This window comes from Pleurodeles waltl, chromosome 2_1 (genome assembly GCF_031143425.1).
Source record: "Pleurodeles waltl isolate 20211129_DDA chromosome 2_1, aPleWal1.hap1.20221129, whole genome shotgun sequence".
Classification (NCBI taxonomy): Eukaryota; Metazoa; Chordata; class Amphibia; order Caudata; family Salamandridae; genus Pleurodeles; species Pleurodeles waltl.
The window spans coordinates 387611870-387636755 of record NC_090438.1 but is presented as its reverse complement, the minus strand read 5'-3'; the positions used below and the strand labels follow the sequence as shown (position 1 = coordinate 387636755).

The 24886-nt window shown below is 52.3% G+C and overlaps 1 protein-coding gene across 1 annotated transcript in view; it reads left to right on the top strand.

Annotated features, from left to right (window-relative positions):
• TNMD (tenomodulin) overlaps window positions 1-24886 on the top strand; it is a 526931-nt gene that overhangs the window by 329208 nt on the left and 172837 nt on the right. The window contains exon 5 of the mRNA XM_069213032.1: window positions 1144-1300. Within this exon, the coding sequence (XP_069069133.1) occupies window positions 1144-1300 (157 nt within the window). The remainder of the gene's footprint in view (window positions 1-1143; window positions 1301-24886) is intronic.

Genomic DNA, 24886 nt, shown 5'->3' with positions numbered 1-24886 from the left:
TAAATGCCACTTTTAGAAAGTTGGCATTTACCTACCCTAGCTATTTTGTGCCTGCAGCCTGTTCCTCAGTCAAATAACATTGTGAAGAAGGCAGTTAGACTTTATTTATTCCTCCCAGACAGTCACACAACAGGGGGATTCAGTGTGCCTGGATGGGCCATCACTGATAGAATGGGGGTGGATCTGCACACAGCCAAACTTACTAGTCAATAGCCTGTGTCCTGCCTTCATATAAAGGATGGCACACTACCTCATTGTTCAAGCAGCCAGGGTGGGTCAAGAACAGGAAAGGCATGAAACTCCTAGCGCTTCAAAGGAAATCACCCACTGCACGCATTTGCTTTGCATCAGTGCTGCATCTGACTTTAGGTAGGTACTAGAAGGTGGAGGAGATCCGGGGTACATGGGTGGGTTGGATAGTGCTGGAGCAGATAAGTGTGTGACATGGGGGTGGTGGGAAGGCTGCAGCAGGAGAGAGGACACAAAAGGCGGATAAAGGTAACAAAAGACAGTGATTATAGTCACTGAACATTTGCAGACTCCCGACATGCTTGTCATAAACTTACGGTGGCACAAACTTTGGACTGTAGGGGCAGTATAGAAGATCTTTCCCAGCATTCAAAGAGACTCTAAAAAAATCATAAGGGTATGAATCCCCTTCCTGGATTACTTGCAATGTAAAAAGAAAGAGACCTGGGTCATCCATTAAGAGTAAGGCTTACAACAGTGAGCAAATAACCCATCGCCAGACTTCTAGATGGCATGTTTTGATACAAGTGAAAGGTAATACTATTATTGCCTCAACAAATTCTCTCCTATATTAAACCTTGGGTCATGCAGAATGTGGAGAAAGGCTCTCTTAACCATGCAATTATCAGTTGACTCGCTAATGAAATCTTCAATTCCATGGTGAATGAGGCTTGTTTTACTATGTGTGTGGTCAAGATGAAATGATTAAATTACTCCAAATCTAACAAAATCTTCAAAAAGCGAAGTTTGAAAAAAGTTTTTTAAAAACTTGCTCTGCAGCCTTTCGAAGAGAGACAATTATTTGTGGCATTTTTCTTTCTCAACCACTTTCATGTTTGTGTGCTTTCTTCCAACATGTTTACTTTTGGAATCTTTTTTTTGGGACATTTATAGGAAGGAGATGAAATAACAGAAACATACATTGATCAATCAATGGTGTGGATTCCAATGGAGAAACCCATAGAAGACAAGGAATTTTTAAGAAATTCAAAAATATTTGACATTTGCAAGAATGTTCCAGTGCATTGGATTCATCCAACTTTCCCATCCGGTAAGAAGCAGTCTTTACGATCAAAAGTATTTGATTAGGGAGGGGTTTCGTTTTCATTAGTCAGAGCTTCCTAATTGTGCTGATATTTCAAAGTACTGTGTTATTTTGAAAGACTTTGCTTGAAACTTTTGAAAAAAAGCTGGATGTATTCTTGTGACTAAATTTACTGTACAATTACGTTATTGATTGGGACTCATCTCTACATATGGTAGTATGCAGAATGTGTTTCAAAATACATGTAAGATGAGCATAGAACCGTCATTCAGGGCTCGCCAGGTGTGGCAGCTGTGATCCCTGAGTTGCCCCTTGTGACCTCTTGTAGTGCGCCTGCGACCCCTGGCCTCAGAGGTAGCAAAATCAGTGACAGGAGCATAGGGGCAGCTCGCACCTATGAACATCTGCTGGGGCTATCATCTCTTTTTTGTCAATTTTTAAAATTAATCTATTAGTGAATAATAATCTACTAGTATAATAAAAAATGGGGTGAAATTACCTGGAATATGAGTGTGTGTATGTGTCATTGTGAGTGTATGTGTAAGCATGTGCGGCCTTTTTGTGAATTGACATTCATGAGAATGCGCCTATGAAACCAAACATGTGGCACCAATAGCTGTATTATTCTTGTGTTTTGCACAGTCATAGTAATCTGAAGAATGGTGAGTTAATGTCTTTAGGACCAATTTACCGCCTGGCACATGAGAAGATCCCTCAGTGAGGTTGCTCATAAGCTAGATGGTTCCTACAGGTAAAATCAACAATGGCTAGTCATGAACATTTTCAAGCCATTGATCAAAGATTTCCATTGCAAAGTATCCTGATGGTCCACCCTTTCCTAAATAGAACAGGTGGGCCGTCAATTTGGTAAACAGGATAATCCACCATATTAGATTGGGTCCCTAAGAATTGACAACAAAATAGCCAAAGACACTTACACTGCCGAAGTAGTCCCAGGAGGACAGGATTTGAACATTGAGATGACAAGGAGATTAGGCAGTAGGAGTGGTCCTCTTTGCAAGAGTTATAATACTACATACTTTAGGACATAAGGGAGACTTGTTAAACAGTTATTGTACATACATGGCTGGTGGGCACCACAGTATAGTGTGTTTTGTGGGAGAAAATATATGGGGCCAGATGTATCAGCACGGCCCATTGCGATTCGGTAATAGCGATTTTTAAAAATCGCTATTACCGACTCGCAAAGGGCCATGTATCACATTTGCGATTCGATAGTAACGATTTCTTAAAAATCGCAAATGCTATTACCGAATCGCAAATTGCGATACCGGCCCCAATTTTTTGCATTTCCAAAATTGCGATTTCTGAACCAGGAATCGCAATTTTGGAAATGCAAAAGGCCAGGGTGCTGGGGGCCTAAGGCCCCCTCTGCTGCACCCCAAAATCATTTTTAGCAACATGTAAGGTACACACATGCCAAAAGGGCATGTGTGCTTTACATGTTCAATTTAAAAATGCAGTTTAATTTTGCACCAGGTTACCACTTGGTTGCATATCATGGTATTTTGCAAGTGCAAAATACCATTCTGCGAAAAATCGCAATTTGCGATTTTTTGCAGCATAGCCTTGCGACCTGGAATTTCGCAATTTTAGCGATTTCTTATGTGTGGTCTGCGAATGCCTTTCATGCATCGCAGACCACTGTTTTGCACTCGGAAACGGCCGAATTTACCGATTTGCACCGTTTGCGAGTGCAAAACTTTTTCATACATCTGGCCCATGGTGTTTTAGCAGGCATTCTTTTCACATATTAAATAAACAATTGGTATGACATTTGACATGAAAGTCCAAACACCTTTAAATAAAAATAATTCACTAGTTCATACAAAATGTGCATCAGTCTTTAATTTCAGCATATTTTTACATTGTTTCCATTCATGTTGCCAATCTATAGCTGACTATCATTGATTTCCTGCAACTGTGTGTGCTTCCATTTCACAGCTTTGCAAAATTAGTCGCATTTCATTGCTCTCGTCCTTTGTTCAACTTTTCCCCAAAAAAGTCCTTTTCTACAGGACTAAGGCCCATATTTATACTTTTTTAGCACCGCATGTGTGTCATTTTTTGACGCGAAATCAGCGCAAACTTACAAAATACAATCAAAAAACATAAAAACGTAAAAAAATAAGTTAAAAAACGACACAAATGCGGCTTTAAAAAAGTATAAATATGGGCCTAAATATGCAAGTCAGATTGTTTTTGGGTGCCTAAATGGTACCAAATGTCCATGTCAGTTCAAAGAACTCTCCAACTGTGTCAATGTTTTTTTGGCTTTTGCAATGCTGTTCTTGTGCTTCATGATAGGAATAAAAGAAAAGACTAAGGCCCTCCTTATGACATTGGTAGTAAATGTCGCCTACTGCCACACTGACGGCCCCCAACATACCACCGAATATCCGTGCACCATATTATGACACACACACACACACACACAAATCCCCCAGACCAAAGGTCAGTGATAAACTGGTGGTGCCAAAACCCATACCGTTACGTCAACAAAACAACGCCCCTCACATTACGACACACGAATCACCACAGCAGACATTCAAAGGCGTTAAACCATTGGCAGTACACACCGGCGCGGTCAGAATGGACACCTGCATACAAAACAACACTACATTGGCCAATACCAAAAACACACACCTGACACCCATACACATACCACACCCACCATTCCACACCATTATAAAACACAGACCCACATTACCCACAACCCTTTACCAACAATAATTACTGCCAGGAGATTGACATGAACAGCACAGAGACAACTAGACACATACACCACTCACACCCATACATCCCTCACGCAATCCACATCACACACTCCACGACATTACTCAACACACTCACTCCATGGCACCACAAAGGCACCCCCGTTTCACTGAGGAGGGGTTAAAGGTCATGGTGGAGGAAATTGTCACGGTAGAGCCACAGCTGTTTGGAGCACAGGTACATCAGATTTCCATTGACAGGAAGATGGAGCTATGGTGGAGAATCATGGACAGGGTGAACGCCGTGGGACAGCACCCAAGAACAAGGGATGACATCAGGAAGAGGTGGAACAACCTACAGGGGAAGGTACGTTCCATAGCAGCAAGGCACCAACTTGCCATACAGAGGACTGGTGGTGGACACCCACCTCCTCCCCCACAGCTCACAGCATGGGAGGAGCAAGTACTGGCATTACTGCATCCTAAGGGACTCGCTGGAATAGCCAGAGGACTGGACACTGGTGAGTCAACATTTAACAATTATCACCCCCCATACCTGAGTGCCATCACACCCCCACACCCTCACTCCCATCAATCCATTCCACCCCACACACTGCACCAACGCAGATGACTAACCCGTGCCAAGCCCTGCATGCTATACCAATGCATGGATACCCCTCCAGCCCTGCATGGATACCCATCACTAAAGTATGGACAGCATAGAGAAACTAACACTCCCACAATATATCACCATACACAAACAAAAGGTGGCAGAGCAACACCAATGATAGAGGGGAAGCCAGGGATGTACAATATGGTACAGGCATGAAGCATAATACATCACTTACATCCCCACAGGTGACCCAGCCAATGTCACTGGTGAGGAGGTGCCACGACTATCTAGTCCCCCAACAGAAGAAGCCCCCAGTGATGACAGTAACTCTGGACTTCAGGAGCTGGATGACCTACCTGGCCCATCAGGGACCACTGGACAGCCGGTTACCCAAGCCAACTCACAGACCACCGCAGAGCCTCCCCCATCAGGGTCCAACACCACAGCACCCACCCAGCGTACCCACACCTCTCTCCCCAGGACATGTCAATCAGCAGTGTGCCCACCTGTACAGGGACCCCAGGCCACACCTCTCCCCCAAGACAATCAGGGACCTGGGGTCAGTGGCAGGGGGCACACCGTTCAGGGGACAGGGACACAGGCCAACAGGGACACTGGGAGGACTGCTGTGTGCCAGGGACAGGACAGGACATGGGAACCGACTCTCCAGGAGGCACTCTCCGAGATCCTTGGAGCCTACCAACATTCCCAGGATATGATGGGCCAGATCCTTCACAACGTGCAGGAGGGACAGTATCAGAGGATCAGGGAGGATTCGCAGGTCATCAACATCACCCTGATCTCCATAGCAGGGGTGCTGGCAGACATGGCCAATGTCATGAGGGAGGCAACAGCACACCAGCGGGCCTCTACCACTAGCCAGTCAACTGAACAGCCCTCTATGTCCGCTGCCGCTGGTGGCCAGGAGGCCCCGCCACAGGACCCACAGGCAACCAGCATCCCTCCCCCTGCAGAAGGTGAACCACTCTGCAAATGTTCCCTGCGACCCAGACAAAAGCCAGAGACAATTGCCAAGACCACCTCCAGGAAATGAGAATCTCCTGATTCTCCCACTCGTGTCCCACACTGTCACCTTGTCCACCTTGAACTGCCTTTGCTCTCCTTCCTATGGCCACCTGGACACTACACCTGTGCTACAAATAGACTGTAACAATACCTTGGACTTTCCTCCATCATCACCCCATTCCACTGCACTTTCCCCTCAATTTCTTAGCACTACAATAAAAACCCTTGAACAGAACTCAAATGCTTGTATGTCATGTGTTGAAACAATGTATTAATGGAAACAGTTACATCCGTTGCAAATGAACTGTACAGTGAGAGAACATAGAAATAAGGACCTGTAGCTGGCTGTAGTCAGCACATCAGTACACAGTTATCATTGCACCTACATCTGTTAAATGATAATCCATAGGTGACACTAAGTAGAGGTAAAATGTAGGTAATGCCATCATGCCACAGCCACAGTCACACAGAATACACCAGTAGTCATAGAAATGTGAAGTTGCATTGACTCACCTGTGTGACATTGGAAGTACTGACGGATAACTGTGGTTCTGTTGTCCTCATTCTCATCGTCAGCCTCTTCATCCTCACTGTCATCAGGGTCTACTGCAGCCACAGGGGCATCTCCAGTCTCTTCCTCCTGCAGAAAAGGTACATGGGGTCTGAGGGCCAGGTTGTGAAACATGCAGCATGCCACAACTATCTGGCAGACCTTCTAGGGTGAGTAGCACAGGGATCCACCTGTCAGATGGAGGCACCTGAACCTGGCCTTCAGGAGGCCAAAGGTTCTCTCAGTTATCCTTCTGGATCACCCATGTGTCTCATTATAACTGTCTTCAGCCCTTGTCGTGGCATTCTTGACAGGGGTCAGCAGCCACAATAGAATTGGGTAGCCAGAGTCACCTGCAGGTAGTGAGGGACAACATTTAGCCACACATTATCCTATGAGGTTAACACCAGAGGCATACACTAAACTACACTGGGTGGGGACCAAGGCTCACCTATTAGCCACACCCTGTGCCTCTGTAGTTGTGACATCACGTTTGGGATGCTGCTATTCCTCAGGACAAAGGCATCATGCACCGACCCAGGATACTTAACATTGACGTGGGAGAATTACTGGTCCTCCATGCACACCATCTGCAAATTCATGTAGTGGAAACTCCTACGATTCCTGTTAACCTGTTCATTCTGGCAGGGGGGGGACAAATGCAATATGTGTCCCGTCAATCGCCCCAATAATATTGGGGATATGTCCCATTGCAGAGAATCAGGCCTTCACAGTGGCCAAATCTTCCACCTGGGGGAAGCTATGTAGCCGCACATGTGTTTTACCAGGGCAGGCAACACTCTTGCCAGCATGATTGAGAACATTGGCTGTGACATTCCTGCAGCCAAGCCCACTGTCACTTGGAAAGATCCTGTCACCAGTAAAAGGAGCACTGATAGCACTTGCACAAGAGAGGGGATCCCAGTTGGATGACGGATAGATGAGATCAGGTCAGGCTCCAACTGGGCACACAGCTCTGTGATTGTGGCCCTGTCCAGTCTAGAGGTGAGTATAATGTGCCTCTCCTCCAGTGTAACTAAGTCCACCAGGGGTCTGTACACGGGGGTTTGTCTCCACCTCCTATTCATCCACATTGGTAGGTATCTAAGGGACACAAGAGTGAGTAGGCTGTCACAATTTGAACAACTAAACCACAACATCAGTCCACATAGTACACTTATGTATTGGGACATGGTAAATGTCGAAATATGTGCCTATTTAACCTGTGACGCAGTAATTGTCGATAGGCCTGTTCCCCCCCTGAAATGGCAACCGCCTGTCCTGTATGGAGGGACAGGTAGAAGTGAGGTAATTCTGCTGATGTTGGGCGTCGTGGCAATAGGCGGTCTTACACCACTGTGCAATTCCTCATTGGATAATATTTGGCCCCATGGAGTACAGTGGCCAATGGGGATGTACGCCGGTGGTGACGTTGTACACCGCCACGGACGTGAGCGCCAATTTCTAACTCAATCCTCACTAGTTTCCTGACCTTCAACAGGAGAACACCTACACTACGTGTTCTGCTGTGATGTGTGCCTGGAACCTACCATGGCCCGTGTGACAAGGGAAAGGGCACCAGCCTTCACTTCAGAAGAGTTAGAGCGACTCGTGGATGGGGGTCCTACACCAGTACGAACTGCTGTTTGGGCCTCCAGACCAACAGGTGAGTACGCTTTGAATACGATGCATGTGGCATGGATGCATGGAGATGTGTGTGAAGGCATCGTGTAAGGGTGGGTGGGGGGTGAGGGATTGTCCGTTGGCAGTGTACATGTTGTGAGCTGGCCTATGTGTGTGCCAATTGTGATGGAATCGGGTATGGTGGGCCATGTGTGTGACATGCTGGACTGTTTTTTTAATGGAGTTCTCCTGTATGTATTACCTCTGCAGGTCAGTGTCCATCAAAAGAAAGGTTTATGGTGTGCCATTGCCAAGGACGTGCGGATGCTGGGTGTCTCTGGAAGACGGAGCACCCACTGTTGGAAACAGTGGGAGGACCTGAGACGCTGCGCACGGAAGACTGTGGAGGCCCAGCTGGGGATGGCCTCCCAACGAGGAAGGGGTGCCTGTCAGACCCTGACCCCCATGATGGCCCGCATACTAGAGGTGGACTACCCAGAGCTGGATGGGCACTTGAGGGAATCACAGCAGCCACAAGGGGGTGAGTACAGTGGGTATCATTACATATTTTGGCTGGTGGGCTGGTATCCGGGTGGTGAATGTGTGTTAGTCAGCGCCCCTAATGCCGGGTCAGACATTGCAGCTTGAGTCATCTGAAGGGTAATGGTTGCATGGCAAATACAGGTAACATTGCTTGTTAGTAGTCCATTTAAGGCATGGCATCGTGGGTCCAAGGTGTGCTTCAGTTGGCGGTGTGTGCTCCTCATCTTGCTTTAGTGACTAGCCGTATCACTGGTAGTGCAATGCATAGTGCTTAAGCCTGTTCTCTGTGTGTAACGGTGATGTGCATGCCAATAGTGGTGGTGGTGCAGTCTATGACCAAGTGTATCCTTTGCCTCCCACCCCTTTCTTATTTTGTCATCCTGTCCGGAGGAGCAGGGGTACCGGCAACAGAGTGAGCTGCATCCCGCAGGGCCCTGGAGGCAGAGTCCACCAACGCCGAGGGAACCAGTGGGACGAAGGGTGAGGGGAGCACCATAGTGGAGACTGGAGGAGACAACACAGGCTCAGATACCTCCTGCGATGGGAGCTCCCTGGTGGTGGCAGATACCTCTGTGACCACCCCAGATGCAGGTACAGCCGCCACCCCTGTACCAGCACCACACTCCCAGTAGCCCCTCAGTGAGTTTCCCTTGCCCGTTCACCCAGAAGGGTGGGCATCTCCTTCGCTCCAGGCACCTCAGACCCTGCCACAGTGAGCCCTGCTGCCCTGAGTGAGGAGGCTATTGACCTCCTGAGATCCATCTCTGTAGGGCAGTCAACCATTATGAATGCCATCCAGGGGCTGGCATCCTAGATGCAGCAATGCAATGCATTCCTGAAGGGCATTCACAGTGATTGACGGCCCTACAGAGATCGAGTCCGGCTCTGGCCTCCGCTCTGATGGCAGCCATTGTGCCTGTTTCTACCATCCCACCTCAAACTACTACTTCCCAGTCCCATTCTCCCCAACCCCAACCCATCCCAGGCACAGATACAGACAAGCATGCACACAAGACAACACCCAAGAGTGGAACAGGCAAACACAAGCACCACACTTCATCACACAAGCACTCATGCAAACACCATACAGTTGCAGACATGACAACATCCACTGCCTCCACTGTCTCCCCCTCCTCCTCCTCCACTATCTCTCTCCCAGTCGCGTCCACACTCACACCTGCATGCACTACATCAACATTCACTACCAGCATCACCACACCAAGCAGAACACACACCTCACTGGCAGACACCTCCACAACATCCATGCATGTGTCTCCTCTGTCCTCTCCTACCCTCTCTGCCCCCTCCTAAAGGACACAGACACAAGCATTCACACACCCAACAGCCATTCATCTCACATCAGCATACTGCCCATGCACCTGCACCCAAATCCAGCAGACGTACACCTCCAACAACCACTCCCTCATCCTCCACTCCCATTACTCCTCCCTCCTCCCACCCCACCATCCCTAAAAAGCTTTTAGTTTCCAATTTAACCTCTTACCTACCCCTCCACCCCCGTCCTGCCGGTATGGGCAGGATACCAAGGACACAGCCCAGCACCTCAGCCAAACAGTCCACGGGGACAGTGGTAGCACCACCTACTCGTGGTGGTAAGGATATCACCCTTCATCGAAGAAGGGGAAGGAGCCAGCACCACCAGGAAAGAAAAAGAAGGGGCCTGCACCACCTGGAAAGAAGGGGAAGGAGCCTGCACTACCTGTAAAGAAGAGGAAGGAGCCTGCACCACCTGGAAAGAAGGGGAAGGAGCCAGCAGCACCAGGAAAGACAGGGTAGGAGCCTGCACCACCAGTAAGAGAGGGGAATAGCCCATTTACCCCTGCCAGGAATGGTAAGGGATCCACACCCCAGGTACTGGAGGAGACGAAGCACTCTACGCCAGCAGAGGCTGTCAAGCTGACACCTCCACCACCACCAGCTGTCAGAGGGCTCCCTACCACCAGCTGAGGAAGTGCAGCCATCAGAAAGTGCAAAGGCTGCCCAGGAGGCTCCTCCATCCACCACCACAGTGCAGCCATCAGACAGTGCAGAGGCTGCCCAGGATGCTCCTCCATCCACCACCACACTGCAGCCATAACCGCCAGAGGACGCCATGTAGGCCACACTCCATGGGCTGATGTGTGAGTTGCCCCCTCCAGAACCAGTGGGTAAGTCACCCACTCGAGAGACTGTGGCCTTGCACTCCCCAGGACAGAGCAATAGGCATGTTGCCCACTCCCGGACCAGTGGGGAAGGCACCTACTCCAAAGACTGTGGCCTTAAACTCCCCAGGACAGAGCAATGGGCATGTTGCCCTCTTCAGAACCAGTGGGGAAGTCACCCACTCTAGAGACTGTGGCCTTGCACTCCCCAGGACAGAGAAGTGGGCATGGATCCCCCTCCAGAACCTGTATTCGGCTGAGGTGTCCCCCCACCCCATTCCCCTGAAGTGCCTTCCCACTTGCAAAATGATGCCCCTGCAGTGTTCTATCCGGATGTGTCAAGATACAGGTTGGGCCTTGGACTTTGCCCTGTGGCCTTGTGTGCCCTTATGACTTTGGACTGGACATTGTCCCTTTATGAACATCTGTAAACATATTTGGTCTGTGTGGTGGGTTTTGCTATGCTAATACATTGTCATTACTTCATCAATCTCGTGTTTTATTATGCTGTGTGTCGTGTGCCATTGGTTTACGTGCGCAACTGGATGTGTGTATTGTGTGTTTGTGTCTGGTGTGTGTTGTGCATGTGTGTGTCACTCTCGTTTTTCTCCCTCGCTCCCTTGTGTGCTAGGCGGTTGCACTCACCGTCTTGATCTTCGTCGGCGTTGGTGTTCCAGGTGGAGCATTACGTAGAAGATCATTGGAAAGACTTGCAGTTCGGGTTCCATGGTGACGTAGTTCTTCCCTGTGTCTCCAATGGTGAGTCCTTTCACTTCTCAGCTCTGTTTCTACCAGACTTTTGTTGGTGTTGGTACAGCCCCGGAAAAGATGGAGGTTTGCAGTGTCTTAATATGGTGGGCGGTACTTTGTCTTCCGCCTGGCTGTTGCGGGCTACCGCCATGGTGAGTGTTGTTTCCGCCCTGCTGGTTGGTGTGGTACATTGGCTGTCTATGGGAGTTATCACCACCGTGGTCATAATTTGGCAGAACTTACAGCCAGCCTGTTGGCAGTATTACCGCCACTTTATCACTCACCGCTAGGGTCATAATGAGGGACTAAATCATAATTTGAATAGAAGTATTTCTAACACTTCTAATTATACAACCAGGTTAATAACAGACAACAAGAAATTCCATAAGTTAGTGGCTAGCTGTGATAGGTAATTCCTTCACTCACTAAAGCAGGCAATTTTGTACAGACATAACAATTTTTTGTGTCCATAGTTTTTACGTACTTATAAAGCAAACAATGTTAAACATTAGGGGGGTCATTCTGACCTCGGCGGTAAAAGCCGCTTACCGCCGGTCAGAAGGCCGCCACAATACCGCCGCCACCGACATTCTGACCCACAACTGCAAAACCTCAGAAAATCCGCCCTCCACTGCAGTCCGCCACATCAGCGGCCAGCGGTAAACTGGAGAAGACCAAACCTCCACCGCCACGCCAACAGAAATACGCCCATCCCATTATGACCCGCAAATCCACGCGGCGGTCATTCAACCGCGGTATTCCATTGGCGGTACACACCGCCGCGCTCAAAATACACACACCTTTACAAACCCCTACCACATTGGACAATTTGAAAGGCACACACCTGAAACACATACACACACCACTCCCACACATTCAATACCATATAAAACACACACCCACATCACCCACAAACCCCTACCAACAAAAACCAGAGATGAAGGAGAGAGAGAGACACATCAGAGAATAGAGAGCCAGACACACAGAGGCACACCGCAACATCACACACACCACATAGAAGCACAAAGCACCACACACCAACACACACATCATCACATACACCACCCCACACCTCATACACACCACCCCATGGCACCACAAAGGCACCCACGCTTTTCGGACCAAGAACTCCGGGTCATGGTGGAGGAGATCATAAGAGTGGAACCCCAGCTCTTCGGCTCACAGGTCCAGCACACCACCATAGCAAGGAAGGCGGAGCTCTGGCAGCGGATCGTGGACAGGGTCAACGCGGTGGGACAGCATCCCAGAAATCGAGAGGACATCCGCAAACGATGGAACGACCTACGGGGGAAGGTGCGCTCGATGGTCTCGCAACACAACATCGCAGTGCAGAAGACTGGCGGGGGACCCCCACCCACTCCACCCGAATTCACAACATGGGAGCAAGAGGTACTCAACATCCTGCATCCTGATGGCCTCGCTGGAGTACACGGAGGAATGGACTCTGGTAAGTACAAGGCCAACCACTTCACCCCCCCCAGCATGCTAACCCCCACCCTCACCCCCAACCCCCCAGCACACATCCTCCCTGAGAATGTCTCCCCAGCACAACCCACCCAACACCAACCCCTGCATGCCACCCCCAAACTATGGACACCCATCACCTAAGCATGACCACTGCACATACCCATCACCCCCCCCCACAAAACACCCTCACAACACCTCCCCCAAGGGAATGCCAGCACTGGGGGACAAGGGCACCCATAAAACGCAAGCTAATGCACACACAGAAACAATAACCATACCCTCTTACCCCATGCAGGACCCGAACGACAACACACCGGTCAGGAGGGACCAGAAATGTCCATCCCACCCCCGGAACAGGCCCCTAGTGATGACAGCAGCTCTGTCGACCTGGAACCTGACGACCAGCCCGGACCATCGGGGACCTCTGGGCAGTCGGTTCCCCTCACCCAGACACAGGCCACTGCAGACCCAACTCCCTCTGGGAACAACAGCACAGCTCCCACCCAGCGGGCCCATGCCTCTGTCTCTAGGACAGGTCAAGCAGCGGTGTGTCTACCACTACAGGGCCCCCAGGGTAACCCACCAACCCAACAACAACAGGGACCTGGGGGCACTGGGAGTGGGCACACCGTCCAGGGGACAGAGGCCCAGGGAAACAGGGCAACTCGGAGGGCTGCTGTGCGACAGGGGGGGGAGGAGAGGCCCAGGGAACCCACTCTCCAAGAGGCCCTCACCACCATCATGGCTGCCTACCACCACTCACAAGAGACGATGGCGACAGTACTGGCCAGGTTCCAGGAGATCCAGGCACAGCAGGAGCAACGCTACATGGGGTTCAGCGACCAACTCAGCAACATCTCAACCGCTATGGGGAGCATAGTCCAGGCCCTGAACCGCATAGAGGACACGTTTCGGGACCATGTGGCATCACACAGGGCCCCTGTCACTAGCCAGGAACAGGAACAGCCTACCACCTCCGCCGGCGCTAGTGGACAGGAGGCCCCACCACAACGACAGCCCACCAGAACCCCACCTCCTGCTGAACAACAACCGCCCCGCAAAAGGAGCCTGAGATAAAAAAAAATGACAGAGTAGGATGTCAAGTCCCCCGCCAGCATCACATACCCCCTGAAGTCCTCCCACTGTTCCACATTGCCACCCTGTCAAACCTTGAACTGCCCCTGCTCCATCCTGCCACAGGCATATGGACAATGCACCTGTGAGACTGAGAACTGGACTCCGCCATGGACATTACTCCACCCCCACCCATCACTGTTTCACTATCATGTACCAATATCTATGCACTAATAATAAATCACACATTGCACTGAAATCAATCAGGACTCAGCCTGTCTTATTTACAAATGTATGACACATTACATATCAATTACGTATTGTTAACATTGTGAATTACACATACCGAGGTAACTTAGCATTAGTCCATGGGCCAACCAAGCCGAGGTCACGCAGTGGCTCATACAGCACAGAAAAGGGAAGGGAAAATCAAACATCATGTTCATAGGTCTGGGGGGAAACCGACAAAGTTGAGATGCAGGAGGCTTTCAGGAAATGTAAAATGGCAAGGGTGATTATTACCTGTGTGCTACTGGAAATACTGTTCTATTACTCTGTCCCTGTTGTCTGTGTCGTCCTCTGAGTCTTCCTCCTCTTCACTCTCCGCAGGCTCCACAGCTGCTTCAACACCACCATCTGCACCATCCTCCTGCAGGAAAGGAACCTGACGTCGCAATGCCAGATTGTGAAGCATACAGCAGGCCACGATGATGTGGCACACCTTCTTTGGTGAGTACATCAGGGATCCCCCAGTCATATGCAGGCACCTAAACCTGGCCTTCAGGAGGCCAAAGGTCCTTTCGATGATCCTCCTAGTTCGCCCATGGGCCTCATTGTACCGTTCCTCTGCCCTGGTCCGGGCATTCCTTACTGGGGTCAGTAGCCAAGGCAGGTTGGGGTAACCAGAGTCACCTATTAGCCACACACGTTGTCTCTGTAGCTGCTCCATCACATAGGGGATGCTGCTATTTCGCATCACATACGCGTCATGCACTGACCCTGGGAACTTGGCATTTACATGGGAGATGTACTGGTCAGCCAAACAGACCACCTGGACATTCATCGAATGATAACTTTTTCTGTTTCGGTACACCTGCTCATCGTCTTTTGGGGGTACCAAAGCCACATGGGTCCCATCAATGGCACCAATGATGTTGGGGATATGTCCAAGGGCATAGAAATCACCCTTCACTGTAGGCAAGTCACCCTCCTCTGGGAAAATGATGTAGCTCCGCATGAGTTTCATCAGGGCAGACAACACTCTGCTCAAAATCTTTGAAAACATAGGCTGAGACATTCCAGATGACATGGCCACTGTGGTCTGGAATGACCCACTTGCCAAAAAATGGAGGACTGACAAAACCTGCACCAGAGGGGGAATCCCTGTGAGTTGGCGGATGGGGGACATCAGGGCTGGCTCCAGCTGGGCACACAGTTCATGGATAGTGGCACGGTCAAGTCTGTATCGAAGTATTATATGGCGTTCTTCCATTGTCGACAGGTCCACCAGCGGTCGGTACACGCGAGGATTCCTCCTTCTCATCGCAAGTCCCAGCGGACGGTGCCTAGGAAGGACAACATGGAGCACAGAGTCAGCCAAACCACAGGTACGTACAGACAGCTTGCACAGTTAAAGAATGGCAATGGGTTGAAAGGCGTGTATGTGTGGCAATGCAAGGCCTAGGCCTGTGTGTCGCAGTCAAAATTAAGCCACGTAGGCCCTTGAAATGGCGGCTGCCTGACCTGTGAAGTGGGACAATGGGATGTGAGGTCAATGCGCTGGCGGGGCGCACCGTGGCGGTAGGCGGTCGAAGACCGCGGCGCAAAGCCGCATTGGTTAACATTGAAGCCTATGGGTTTCAGGAGCCAATGACGATGTGCGCCGGCGGTCGCGGTACGCACCGCCGCGGTACGCACCGCCGCGGGCGTGACCGCCATTTTCTATCTGCTTAATCACTCGAGACCTGATCATCCACAGGAGAGGACCTATACTGCAAGTGCTGCTGTGACCTCGGTCTGGAAGATACAATGGCTGCTGCGACTGGGGAAAGGGCCCCTGCCTTCACGTCTGAAGAGTTGGAGAAGCTCGTGGATGGGGTCCTCCCCCAGTATGCGCTACTCTACGGTCCTCCAGACCAACAAGTGAGTACACCGGGTGCACATGGAATGGGCTATGCCTGTGTGGATTGGGGTGGATGTAAGTTGGTGGGGTGGGGGGCGAATGAGGAGTGCAACGCCCAACAGATGAGAGCATGTGCCATATGGCAAAGTTGGTGGGGGGGGCCAATCACATCTAACATGCAGGTCATTGATGATTTCCTCCTTTCCACCCTGTACATGTCAAATAGGTCAGCGCCCATCAGAAGATCGAGATTTGGCGTGCCATCGCCAAGGAAGTCCGGAACTTGGGGGTCCACAACAGACGGGGCACCCACTGCCGCAAGAGGTGGGAAGACATCCGCCGCGGAACAAGGAAGACCGCAGAAACACTGCTGGGGATGGCCTCCCAACCTAGGAGGGGTGCCAGTCGCACCATGACCCCCCTGATGTCCCGGATCCTGGCGGTGGCCTACCCAGAATTGGATGGGCGCTTTAAGACATCACAGCAGACACAAGGGGGTGAGTATCAGCACATTCTCCTATCTTTCTGCGCAGTGGAGGCGTCTGGGTGGGGGAGGAGGGCTGTGGGTGACATTAGGCCAGGGCGCTTTCTGTAGTGTAGTCCTCTCCCTTAGGCATGGCCCTGTGCCCCCGGCCCCCACCTCTGTAGGGTGACAAGTACAGCCATTGAAGGTCCAGCATCTCCCATGTGCGCGTTTGACGTCTCTTGGCCTGTTGTCCTAGTCAGTAGTACTGATTAGTGTACCCCGAATGCGCGGCTCAGTGCATTAGGCTCCTGTGTCTGTCCTCTCCGCCAACGGTGTTGACATTGCATGCACTCAACCTGGTCTTCTTTTTTCTCCCCCCACCCTTTCTCTTCATCTTCTTGTGCATGTGTGCATTAGCATCATCAGGCGGAGGAGATTTGGCATCGGAGCACGAGGGAGCTGCAGGACACAAGGCCCCGGTGGGCACAGGAACAGACACCGAGGGCACCAATGATCAGGAGGGCGAGGGGAGCACCACGACGGGGACCGCTGGTGAGAGCAGCGACAGCGACACATCCTCGGATGGGAGCTCCGTAGCGGTGGCGGCAACATCCGTGCCCCCTGCCTCTACAGGTACAGCCGCCACCCAGCGCACCAGCCCCGCCCTCCCAGCAGCCCCTCAGTCTTCGCTCCGTGCCCGTTCGCCCAGGAAGGCGCGCGTCTCCTTCGCCCCAGGCACCTCAGCCCCTGCCCCTGTTGCCCCTGCTGCCCTCAGTGCGGAGCTCATTGACCTGGTAAGGATGCTCATTGTTGGGCAGACGACCCTTTTGAATGCCATCCAGGGTGTGCAAAGGGAGGTGCAACAGAGCAATGCGTACCTGGAGGGCATTCATTCGGGTCAGGCTGCCCATCAACGAGCGTTCACTGCTCTGGCCTCAGCACTGACGGCAGCCATTGTCCCTGTTTCCAGCCTCCCTCTTCTTACTGCCTCCAGCCTTTCTCTGTCTCCTGTTCCTCAGCCTATCCCATCCACACCATCAGACCAGCCTGCACACACCTCAACACCCAAGAGCAGCTCATCCAAACACAAGCACCACAGATCCCACAAACACTCACCCAAGCAACACCCAGATGCAGACATGCCAACAGCCACTGCCACCCCTGTGTCCCCCTCCTCCTCGTCTCCCTCCTCCCTCCCTGTGACGTCTACACTCACACCTGCATGCACCCCAACATCAGCCAGTGCTTCCATCACCACCTCACCCTCCAGTACAGTCCACACTCGTGCAGTCACCACCCCCACTGCCATTTACACGTCCCCTGTGTCCTCTCCCACTGTGTCTGTCACCCCCTCTTCCAAGACACACAAACGCAGGCAGACACCCACCCAACAGCCATCCACCTCACGACAGCCTACAGCACCAGCACCTTCACCCAATGACAGCACACCTGACTCTCCTACAACCACCTCCTCTACCTCCACTTCCATCTCCACTTCTCCTACCCTTTACCTTGGCCCTAAAAAACTTTTCATGGCTAACCTTGACCTCTTTCCCCCTGATGAGCTCCCCCCTCCATCTTCAAAGAGTCCCAAGAGCACCGCAGCCACCACCAGCCCAGCTTCGGGTGTCACTCTTGTGCATGGGTTCTGGAGCCCACCCTTTGCCAGCAGTGACACATCGATCAGCAGCAAGGACACGTCCAGCCCCCCCCCCCCCCGGCAAGAGGACCCGCAAAAACAAGGGCCGCCGTGCGAGGACCGACAGGGCTGCCCCCAAGGAGCAATGTGCGGCCACTTCACCACCCACACCATCTAGGGGAGGCAAGGGCCCGAGAGCCCCATCAAAGGAGCGGAAGGGCAGCAGGAGCGCGGAGAAGGTGGACCCCACATGTCACATCCCAGCTGGGAAGGAGGACACTAAGGAGGCCAGGAGTCCGTCCCCGAAGGGTCCAGAAACGTCACGGTCCGAGGGCGACTGAGCAGGGAGTCCAGGCCAGGTCTGGCTCCCTTGACCTGCTGGATGAGCACCACTGAACAGGGCCCGCGGGGCAGAAGAGCACCGCTGAACAGGGCCCGCGGTGCAGAAGAGCACCGCTGAACAGGGCCCGCGGTGCAGAAGAGCACCGCTGAACAGGGCCCGCCGTGGAGAAGAGCACCGCTGAACAGGGCCCGCCATGGAGAAGAGCACCGCTGAACAGGGCCCGCCGTGGAGAAGAGCACCGCTGAACAGGGCCCTGCCGTGAAGATAGGCACCGCTGAACAGGGCCCGCCGTGGAGAAGAGCACCGCTGAACAGGGCCCGCGGTGCAAAAGAGCACCGCTGAACAGGGCCCCGCCGTGAAGATAGGCACCGCTGAACAGGGCCCGCCGTGAAGATAGGCACCGCTGAAGAGGGCCCCGCCGTGCAGAAGAGCACCGCTGAACAGGGCCCGCGGTGCAGAAGAGCACCGCTGAACAGGGCCTGCCGTGGAGAAGAGCACCGCTGAACAGGGCCCCGCCGTGAAGATAGGCACCGCTGGACAGGGCCCGCGGTGCAGAAGAGCACCGCTGAACAGGGCCCCGCCGTGAAGATAGGCACCGCTGAACAGGGCCCGCGGTGCAGAAGAGCACCGCTGAACAGGGCCCCGCCGTGAAGATAGGCACCGCTGAACAGGGCCCGCGGTGCAGAAGAGCACCGCTGAACAGGGCCCGCCGTGGAGAAGAGCACCGCTGAACAGGGCCCCGCCGTGAATATAGGCACCGCTGAACAGGGCCCGCGGTGCAGAAGAGCACCGCTGAACAGGGCCCGCCGTGGAGAAGAGCACCGCTGAACAGGGCCCCGCCGTGAATATAGGCACCGCTGAACAGGGCCCGCGGTGCAGAAGAGCACCGCTGAACAGGGCCCGCGGTGCAGAAGAGCACCGCTGAACAGGGCCCGCCGTGGAGAAGAGCACCGCTGAACAGGGCCCCGCCGTGTAGATAGGCACCGCTGAACAGGGCCCGCGGTGCAGAAGAGCACCGCTGAACAGGGCCCGCTGTGGAGAAGAGCACCGCTGAACAGGGCCCCGCCGTGAAGATAGGCACCGCTGAACAGGGCCCGCCGTGGAGAAGAGCACCGCTGAACAGGGCCCGAGGTGCAGAAGAGCACCGCTGAACAGGGCCCCACCGTGAAGATAGGCACCGCTGAACAGGGCCCGCGGTGCAGAAGAGCACCGCTGAACAGGGCCCGCCGTGGAGAAGAGCACCGCTGAACAGGGCCCCGCCGTGAAGATAGGCACCGCTGAACAGGGCCCGCCGTGGAGAAGAGCACCGCTGAACAGGGCCCGCGGTGCAGAAGAGCACTGCTGAACAGGGCCCCGCCGTGAAGATAGGCACCGCTGAACAGGGCCCGCGGTGCAGAAGAGCACCGCTGAACAGGGCCCCGCCGTGAAGATAGGCACCGCTGAACAGGGCCCGCCGTGGAGAAGAGCACCGCTGAACAGGGGCCCGCCGTGAGGATAGGCACCGCTGAAGAGGGCCCCGCCGTCTCAAGCACCGCTCCGCTGGGCCCTTCTTCTCAAGCACCGCTCCGCTGGGCCCCGCCGTCTCAAGGACCGCTCCGCTGGGCCCTTCCTCTCAAGCACCGCTCCACTGGGCCCCGCTGTCTCTCCACCTCTCCGCTGGGCCCTTCATCTCAAGCACCGCTCCGCTGGGCCCCGCCGTCTCAAGCACCGCTCCGCTGGGCCCTTCCTCTCAAGCACCGCTCCGCTGGGCCCTTCTTCTCAAGCACCGCTCCGCTGGGCCCTTCTTCTCAAGCACCGCTCCGCTGGGCCCTTCTTCTCAAGCACCGCTCCGCTGGGCCCCGCCGTCTCAAGCACCGCTCCGCTGGGCCCTTCCTCTCAAGCACCGCTCCGCTGGGCCCCGCCGTCTCAAGCACCACTCCGCTGGGCCCTTCCTCTCAAGCACCGCTCCGCTGGGCCCGCTGTCTCTCCACCTCTCCGCTGGGCCCTTCCTCTCAAGCACCGCTCCGCTGGGCCCTTCCTGTCAAGCACCGCTCCGCTGGGCCCCGCCGTCTCAAGCACCGCTCCGCTGGGCCCTTCTTCTCAAGCACCGCTCCGCTGGGCCCTTCATCTCAAGCACCGCTCTGCTGGGCCCCGCCGTCTCAAGCACCGCTCCGCTGGGCCCTTCCTGTCAAGCACCTCTCCGCTGGGCCCTTCTTCTCAAGCACCGCTCCGCTGGGCCCGCCGTCTCAAGCACCGCTCCGCTGGGCCCTTCCTCTCAAGCACCGCTCCGCTGGGCACCGCCGTCTCAATCACTGTTTATGGTTCACTGTGCCCACCATGCCTCCTCCTTGACCAGTGGAGACTGTCATCCACCTGATGGACTGTGGCTTTGCACTCCCCAGGATGGTACAGTGGGCAGCCCACCCACTGTAGAGACATTGAGAGACTGTGGCTTTGCACTCCCCAGGATGGTACAGTGGGCAGCCCACCCACTGTAGAGACATTGAGAGACTGTGGCTTTGCACTCCCCAGGATGGTACAGTGGGCAGCCCACCCACTGTAGTGACATTGAGAGACTGTGGCTTTGTACTCCCCAGGATGGTACAGTCGGCAGCCCACCCACTGTAGAGACATTGAGAGACTGTGGCTTTGCACTCCCCAGGATGGTACAGTGGGCATGGTGGCTCCTCGTGGATCTGGCGTCGTGGACTCATGTGGCTGTGGTGCCCCCCCTTCCCTTCCCCCTGAGGTGCCTGTAGTTTTTACATCTGATGCCCCTGCAGTGTTCTCTCCAAAGGACTCCGGTCTCCTGTGTGGGCTTTGCCCTTGTTTCTCAAAACTTTGGCCCACGGACATGATGAATTCGTAGGATGTGCAGGACTTGTTACTTCAGTTATACACTGATGTGTATGTCATTTGTTTTCTTGTGAATATCTTTCATGGTTGTACGATAATTTTCAGGAGCTTTTTGGTACATAAATATTTATTCCAAATTTGATTATGTCCTAGCATTTTTCTGGGGTGTTTGGGTGGTGTCACTGTGACTTGTTGCTCTGCATTGGTGTGTACAGAGTTGGGGGGGGGGGTCGCATATGTGTGTGCCCGTAACCTTTCGTCCTCCCCCCTCCCGTGTGTCGTAGGTGCAGTACTCACCGTTGTCGTCTGCGCCGGACTTCGTACTCGTGGTAGATGAGAAGGTAGACGAGAGCAGGTAGGATGTTTAATTCGGGTTCCATGCTGTCCTCCTTCCTCCTGGAGTGCGTAGTGGTGAGTGTTTTCCCGTTCGTAGTCTGTTTCCGCCGTGTTTTTATCGGCGGTGCTCCCGCCCCGGAAAATGTGGCGGATTGGTGAGTTGTGATAGTGTGGGCGGTACATTGTCTGCCGCCTGGCTGTTGGCGGTGACCGCCGCGCTGTTTGTTTGTACCGCCGTGGCGGTCGGAGTGTTAAAGTGGCTGTCTGTGTTGGCGGTTCCCGCCAGGGTCAGAATTCCATATTTTTTACCGCCAGCCTGTTGGCGGGTTGGCCGCCGCTTTAACACCGACCGCCAGGGTTAGAATCACCCCCTAGATGTCAAATCACCTTTGGAACTGTCAGTGTGTAAATGTTTCTCATCATGAAACAATGTATCCTGATCTAATGACTCTGGTGCAGTTGTGAATGTGATCTTATCTGTGTCACTAGCTGCAGACAAACATAATCCAATCAACATAATAAACATCATAATAACTGTCACTATCACTAAATCTATGCATATGTATGTACCCTTTCTGCTTTTGTTCTAATTCTACTCCATTAGTTCTCTAATTCCAGACCAAAAGTCTGAATTCAAAGATCAAAACAAAAATCAAAATCACAAATGCAAAGCAGCTTTATTATATCACTGTCTCTTGAGTAATTTTATTTGTGAGCAAAGCAATAATCAAAAATACTAATGCAAAAAGAATAGATGCAACTGGATTTACAAAGTTTTGTAATCTTCTTGAAAGTTCATCAAAAACAATTTTCTAAAAACAAAAATCTGCCAGAGTTTAAATGTCATTAATAAAGGCACATCTCATATTCACTTATAGTCATTTCCAAGATATAGGCCCTCATTACGACTTCAACAGTCTTTTCGTAAGACTGCTGAAGCGGCAGGTGCCGAAACACCACCAGTGCTGGTGGCCTTAAGACCTCCCTATTATGACTGATTTTGAATTCCACCTGAAATCGGGTGAAATTCTGACACTAGTCGTGTTGGCCATCAGCAGTGAAGAGGCGGTTCCACCGCTGGCACCACCACACCAAAATGACACCACACGCTGTATTACGACACGTAAAACGGTGTGGCGGTGTCCTGATGGCAGGGTGCTGCCGGCAGTGGAAGCCCCAGGACCCGTCCCATCCCGGACAACCTTCTCAATGGACAAGGAAAGTGGATTGTCCAACAGGGGAGGGATGCAAGTGTGTGCATGTGTGAGTGCTTGTGTGAATGTCATGAATGTGTGGGGCGGGGATGTTTGTGTGTGCATGTCTGAATGTGTGAGTGATTGTTTGCGGACCTGGTGAGGGGTGTGTGTGAGTGTTTGTGGAATTGGGTGGGGGGTGTGAGTGTCTGTGGATGGGGTAAGGGACTGTAGATGGGAAGGGGAGTGAGTGTGTGTCTGCAGGTATGAGTGACTGAGTGTGTGAGTGCGACTGAGTGAATGGAAGGGGTGAGTGCGTGTCTGCCTGTGCATGTGTATGTATGGACAGGGGTGAGTGTATGAGTGAACAGGGAGAGCGGGTGCATGTGTGTCAGTGGACAGGGAGAGCGGGTGAGTGCGTGTATGCAGTGTGGGGGCGAATTTATGTATGTGCTTGGGAGGGGAGAGGGGTGTGTGAATGTATATATGCACTGAGGCGAGTGAATGCGTGCATGAGTGAGGTGTTTGTGTATGTATGTTAGTGTGAATGAGGGTGTATGATGTGAGTGCGTGGGTGAGTGCGGGTGTGTTGTGTGTGGGAGTATGTGGGTGCACTTGTGCTGGTATTCAGAAATGTGTGAGGGAGTATCCTAGCTACAGGAATTCTGCTTCCTGTTGCCAGTATACAAGACGGCCAGCTTTTTCTGGCGTTCTTCCCCTTCGTAATACCACTAGTGGCATTACAGTGCCTGCTGGGCCGGAGGTGCTCACCTCCAGCTCGGTGGACTGTGGAAAAGCAGCGAGATGGGCGAAGTATCAGAAGTTTGGCTTGGACCAAACTGCCAAACTCATAATTTGGCGGTCTTTACCGTAAGCCTGTCGGCGTTGAGACCGCCATCACTGGTCTGGCAGTCTTAAGACTGCCAGACTCGTAATGAAGGCCATAATGTCTTTCTTCATCAACTGGCAATGAAACCATAAAGTTCCACTCAAAAGCAATTTTAAACTCCAGAATGTTGAATTGAATCCAGATAGTTAACGTAAATGGTTGCAAATTCTCTCTCTCCCAGTCATTTTCTGCAAAGTATGCCCATTCAGGAAATTAGCATTCTTGACTTGCCACTCTTTTTCTCTTTATCTCCCGCTTACTTGGCTTTGAGCATCACTGTTAGAAATTAGATCTTTGGTTGGCAGTCAGGTTACCCCCTGCCCAAGCAAGGACCCTCACTCTAGTCAGGGCAAAGGAGAAACACACCCAGTTAACCCGCGCTCAACCCATTGATTGCTTGGCACAAGCAGGAAGGCTTAACCCAGAAGCAATGTGTAAAGTATTTGTACCAACACACACAGTAATGCAGTAAAACACTACAAAATGGACACCACACAGGTTTAGAAAAATAGTAAATAGTAATATAGGTAGAACAAGATCAAATACGATAAAAATCAAGAATACGCAATTAAAAATATGACTTTAGCAATTAAAAACACACAAATAGTGCCTAGAAGCACCAACACTGCAATTTGATTTTAAGCGACATCGTGAAGGAGTCGTTTACCACAATGCAATGCCACTGGTGCCATTTACTGAATCACACTGACCCCCAGGTACAGTACCTTGGCAAAAGTGTGGAAAACAGGCTGATGCCTGGAGCTGGGAATCAAGGCATCGCTGGATGTGAGTGTTTGTGGATTGCTGTGGGGGGTGTGAGTGTCTGTGGATGGGGGTAAGTGAGTGTTTGTAGATGGGGAGGGGAGTGAGTGTGTGAGTGCTTGTGTGCAGGTATGAGGGACTGAGAGTGTGAGTGCCATTGAGTGAATGGAAGGGGTGAGTACGCATATGCGTGTGCATGTGTATATACGGACTGGGTGAGTGTTTCTGTGAGTGAACGGGGAGAGCGGGTGGATGCGTGTCAGTGGATGGGGAGAGCAGGTGAGTGCGTGTATGCAGTGCGGGGGGATGAATGTATGTATGTTCTACAGAGGGGAGAGGGGTGTGTGAATGTATATATGCAGTGAGGGGAGCAAATGTGTGCATGAGTGCAGTGTTTATGTATTTATGTTAGGGTGAATGAGGGTGTATGACGTGAGTGCATG